The sequence below is a fragment of the Rutidosis leptorrhynchoides genome, chromosome 3 (assembly GCF_046630445.1).
Source record: "Rutidosis leptorrhynchoides isolate AG116_Rl617_1_P2 chromosome 3, CSIRO_AGI_Rlap_v1, whole genome shotgun sequence".
Lineage (NCBI taxonomy): Eukaryota > Viridiplantae > Streptophyta > Magnoliopsida > Asterales > Asteraceae > Rutidosis > Rutidosis leptorrhynchoides.
In genome coordinates, this window is record NC_092335.1 from 437,312,108 (window position 1) to 437,318,336 (window position 6,229).

The window sequence follows — 6,229 nt, forward strand, 5'->3', positions numbered from 1 at the left end:
ACAAAGAACAATTAACCCAGGGTAATAAATTAAAATCAAAACGTCAAATATCATGAGTACAGAAGTTTAAATAAGCATAATATATTTTATTTCATATTTCCTCGTACTTTTATTTATTGTTATTTTAATTATTGTTATTTATTTTATCGTTAGTTAAATATCGTCATTTACTTTACGCTTCGCTTAAAATATAAAATCGACAAACCAGTCATTAAACGGTAAAACCCTTTTTTTTAATAATAATAATTGTAATATATATTTATATTTTGTACAAATATAGTTATATAAAAATATAGTGTAAAATAAGCCGTCTCCCTGTGGAACGAACCGGACTTACTAAAAACTATACTACTCTACGATTAGGTACACTGCCTATAGTGTTGTAGCAGAGTTTAGGTATATCCCATTTGTAAATAAATAATTAAAACTTGTGTAATTTGTATCGTATTTCGTAATAAAAATAATAGTATTTCGTATACACCGCTGCACACATCAAAGTGGAACACCAGAAACCATATGGGTCGTTGCGTCAACTAGAGATTCCTGAATGGAAGTGGGAGCATATCACTATGGTTTTTGTGACGAAGTTACCCCGAACCCAGAAACGGAATGACATGATCTGGGTAGTAGTCGACCGACTGACCAAGAGCGCGCATTTCTTAGCCGCTAGTGAAACTACTTCTTTGAGTAAGTTGGCATAAATGTACATGAATGAGATAGTATCGCGTCATGGGATTCCTTTATCTATCGTGTCTGATCGAGATTTAAGATTTGTATCTAACTTTTGGAAGAGTTTGCAGCAGAATCTGGGAACACGTGTGAATCTAAGTACGGCATATCATCCTCAGACTGACGGTCAAAGTGAACGAACCATTCAAACACTCGAGGATATGTTACGAGCTTGTGTTTTGGAATATGGCGGTTCTTGGGATACTCGTCTGCCATTAGTTGAATTTGCATATAACAACTCTTATCATTCGAGTATCGGGATGCCGCCTTATGAAATGTTATACGGTAGACGGTGTTGAACTACGACATGTTGGTTAGCGGCAGGAGAAAAATAGTTTGCTGGACCAGAAATAGTTCAACAGACAGCCGAGAAAGTAGTGATTGCTCGAGAGAAGCTAAAAGATGCAAGAGATAGACAGAAAATGTATGATGATTCACGTCAACGACCAGTAACTTTTCTTGAGGGTGAATTAGTGTATTTGAAAGTTTCACCATGGAAAGGGGTAATCCGTTTTGGTAAATGTGGAAAGTTAGCACCTCGTTATATTGGTCCTTTTCGTATCAGGAAAGTGGTCAATGATCAAACTGTCATGTTAGATCTCCCATCAGAATTGTCAGGTATTCATGATACCTTCAACGTGTGCTATCTTCGCAAGTGTAAGGTAGATGACGAAAGTCAGATTCTTCCTTTGCAAGACCTGAAGGTGGATATGAATAAAAAGTTAGTTGAAGAACCCATTAAAATATTAGATAGAAAAGTCACCAAGCTTCGAAAGAAACAAATTTCTATGGTGTTGGTAGAATGGAAACACGGTGTGGGTGCGAATTTAACCTGGGAAACAGAAGAGTTGATAAAATCTAGATACCCTCATTTGTTTGACCATGATCAGATTTCGAGGACAGAATCTTCTTAGAGGGGTAGATTTATAACACCCGCTTTTATGACCTATAATTTATAAGTATCTCGATATTAATTTATTATATAATTTATAAAAAGTATCATGAAGTTTATGTATATTAGTATGCATGTGGTGGATTAAAAATCCACGTATGATCTAAATGATTATGTAATAATAATTAGTAATATGTTTAAAATAATAATAGTAAATTAGTCTAAATCGATAAATGAAAAGTAAAATATAAATCTGTTTCTATCTATCGAATCTTCATGGATCTTTACAAACATTTATCCTATGGTGACTAATATGCTTTGTCACCATGATGATTGATTTATTAGATGTTAAGTTTGAAACACATGCATGCCACGTAATTGAAATATTGACAACAAAGAGGATCTATAAGTTGTAGAGTGCTTGTCACCTACTTAATTCTTAGTATAAATAGAGTCGAGCAGTTGATAGGAAAACGCACACCTACAAAGGTATCACAAGTTAGAGATAATAGAAATAGAGTTATTATAGTACAAGGAGCGCGAGCTAGGATTACAACCATCATCTTTAAAAGATTGCAAAGTGAGTACTCTCGTGTTATTTTATAAAACTAAAATATATGCTATTATTGTATTAATTGCTAAGCAATTTGATAGATTACGAGCTATGTACATTTATTATGAGATAATATTTTAATTATAATTATATATTATTGGGAAAGTGGATAGAAGCTATAAATACGTTAATACATAGATCTCTAGTATTATTATTTTTAATAGTTATATTAAACCTACATGTTTGTTATGTTACTCGTGCTCGATGCTCTATGTTTGATTAATATTTTTATTTACTAGGATTGTGTCTGACTTGGAAGTATCTTATTTCCCGGTGATAAAGGAAAAGAGAAGACTCGGTAATATAAGATCTCTAAGTTCTTGCCTTGTGATATCAGGTGAGTGGGATTATCCTTTCGGATATTTGTATAGAGTAGCGGGTTATGCTACTGTTCGGCCCGACCTGATTATATTATTATTGAATATACTATGTTGTATATATGGTTATGTGCACGTTGTGATTATCGGCCTTGATTTGGTAGGCTGAAGGAGTCAACCTTGATTTGTTAGGTTGGGTTCAATGTTACTGTCTGAGTAGTATAATTTAAAGGACGCATTTGTTACGTCTGGATTTTTATACTAAGTATTCAGTAACAAAGAACTATCGGTAAAATCTAGCCCGATCAGCTAGTAGTTAATGGTCAGGCCAGGCCGCCGGTCTCCTTGAGATTATGTGAATCGCTATGTTTATGCAATTGTATTATAGCTTGATGCTATATGCTGATATCTGTTAAGATTGTTTCATTCAATTAGCTTCGTGCTAATCCCCTACATCTTCTCCCCTGTAGGTTTGGTGCTGTTATGCTTGGGATAGGAGAAGTCGTATTTTGGTCTAGTTATGTTTGACACGCTTGAACTCTGATGTTTTGTAATAGTAATACTCGATGTATGTTTTAAGTAATACTAAAATAAGCGTGGGTTGTATGTTATAAATACGTTTTATAATATAAAGTGTTGGTTTGCTTTCCGCTGTGTTTAAAAAAAATCCAAGGTCTTACATCAGCACTGACCAGGTTCTATGGCCTTACTTAGGAGAGGTACAGCTTATAACAATCGTTGTGCTTCAGCATGCACGTGCGAAGTTTATATGCTTGGTGACTACACTAGCATGGTCTGAAACCGACAATGTACTAAGGGTTTAGTCAGATGTTTCACTACGAAAGAGTCCTCATTCGGAATCCAAAGCTTGATAGACTTACTACAACAGGTGTGCCTCAGTCGATCTTACGTTGTATCTGAGAGATTTCTCTTACCAAGGGGTGACACGGATAGTGTACTCTGAATCGGAGTTCGCGACTTCCCAATAACAGAGCCAATATCTACGTTCTATTAGTTGGAAAAGCGATTGAGTTTAAAGCATAATCGAAAAGCATTTCGACAACATACACATACCATAACATTATTTCGGCATTATAACTGGTTATATCATAGCATACACTAAAGATAACTACTCGATAATCATGGCAACAACATTACAGAACATAATGGTAGCAGACATTATATAAAGATAAAGGATAGAATTACCAGTAGATTAAACGAGTTCCGAATATAAAAATGACAACTTCAAACTCTAGACCGCTCCTAATACAATCTTCGGCGTTCTTCTCCGGGTACTAAATTTCCCGCACAGAGTCGAAGACCTTGAAAGTATGACTAATATTGTACAAGAGAGAGAAAGAAGTGAATTGAAATGTGTGTTGGAATGAATGACAAAGACCCTTTAAATTGAAGCGACCCGTCCTAATCCATAAGGATGAACACAATAAGATATTTGACCTCTATATGATAAATTTTACAAACATTGCATTCATTTTTAAAAGACAAACTTTCATTACATCGAAAGTTGACAGGCATGCATACCATTCATAATATCCAACTATAAATGACCTAATCTGTCATTTGCTTAATCATAATCTTTAATGAACTCAACGACTTGAATGCAACCTCTTTTGAAATATGCCATGAATGATTCCAAGTAATATCCTTAAAATGAGCAAATGCACAGCGAAAGATTTCTTTCAATCCTGAGAATAAATATGCTTTAAAGTGTCAACCAAAAGGTTGGTGAGTTCATTAGTTTATCAACAATTTTCATTTCCATCATTTTTAATAGACCACAAGATTTCATATTTTCATTTCTCATAAACATCATGCATGCATATAGCCATCTGCATAAAAATCATTCATATGGATTGAACACCTGGTAACCGACATTAACCATAATGCATAGAATATCCCCACAGACATCGTCGTCTGTAAAATAATAAACTCGAAGTACTAAAGCATACCATTTTCCAGTATGGGGGTGTTAGTGCCCGTAGATCTACCTTTAGGATTCGCATCAATTAGGGTGTCTGTTCCCTAATTCTTAGGCTACCAAGCTAAAAGGGGTGATATTCGATTTCGATAATCCAACCATAGAATGTAATTTTTGAGTACTTGTGTCTATTTCGTCAAATATTTATAAAACAACGCATGTATTCTCGGTCCCAAAAATATATATTGCAAAAGCATTTAAAAAGGGAGTAATGATACTCACAATACTGTATTTCATAGTAAAAATACATATGACGGCATTGAACAAGTGTAAGGTTGGCCTCGGATTCATGAACCTATATTAAGTGTGTGTGTGTGTGTATATATATATATATATATATATATATATATATATATATATATATATATATATATATATATATATATATATATATATATATTCATAGATTGGTCATTATCTGTCTAACAATTTAGGTCAGGTCATACTGTATCACAATCCTAATACTCGAGACTAATATGCAAAAGTCAACAAAAATCAACTTGATCCAAAATGACTTCCAAAATCTAAACATGATTGTTATATAACTTAAATATAGTCATTTTATATATTTAAATATATTTAACAGAATTTTATTAAAGTAAATAATATAAATCATTTATTAATAAATAAAAATTTATATTAAAGTTTATATATAATAAAAATATACTTTTATATATCTTAAGTAATAAAATTTATAAAAATCACATAATATCATAAAAATATAGTGGTATGAATTATTAATGTAATTATATTACGTGTGGTAAAAATATCTTTGTATCACATAACTCTTTGATAAAATAATATTGATAATAATAATAAGTAAAAGTTATATTATTTTGTAATAATAATAATCATTATTATTCTACTAATAATAATAACAATATTTATATTTACTAATGATGATATTAATTATGATAAAAATGATAATTCTAATCATGATAATCTTAATAATAACGATACTTTTTAATATTAACTGTGATAATATTTTATAAAAAAATAATAATCTTATTCAAAATGATAATTTTTAATAATAATAATACTAAAATGATAATAATAATGATATTTATAATAACAATGATATTTCTTTTGAAAATGATAATTTTAATAAAAATGATAGTTTTAATATTAATGATTCTTTTAATAATAATAATAATGATGAAAATGATATTTTTCTCATAAATCAATATCTTGCTATATTTCAATTTCATCATGATACTCATACTCATCATTTCCTAATCGTTTTGTTTAATAGCTTTTAGTCTTCTTTTGTATAGCATTCATAATAATGATAATAATGGTAATCATAATAATTAGATGATACTAATATTAGTTTTAATGATAATGATACTAATAATAATAATAATAATAATAATAATAATAATAATAATAATAATAATAATAATAATAATAATAATAATAATAATAATAATTATTATTATTATTATTATTATTATATGATAATACTAATAATAATAATAACAATATTAATAATAATTATAATAACTTAGTTATAATTACGATAGTATTAATAATAACAATAACGATTTTTAATGATAATATTTATATTGATAATGATAATAATAATAATTTTTAGATAATAATAATAACTACGATAATAACGACGATAGTAATAATAATCAATTTAACAATAAAAATACTAAAATTAATAATAATTCAGT

At 30.0% G+C, this 6,229-nt stretch overlaps 1 protein-coding gene across 1 annotated transcript; it reads left to right on the top strand.

The window, feature by feature from the left end:
• Positions 1–1,151: 1,151 nt before the first annotated feature.
• LOC139901495 (uncharacterized) lies at positions 1,152–1,643 on the top strand. The gene has a single exon (XM_071884202.1). It carries the CDS (start codon positions 1,152–1,154, stop codon positions 1,641–1,643), a length of 492 nt encoding a protein of 163 aa, XP_071740303.1.
• The last annotated feature ends 4,586 nt before the right edge of the window (positions 1,644–6,229 follow it).

Coding starts and splice junctions, on each gene's coding strand:
- LOC139901495 (XM_071884202.1), top strand. CDS start 1,152: ATGTATGATGATTCACGTCAACGACCAGTAACTTTTCTTGAGGGTGAA.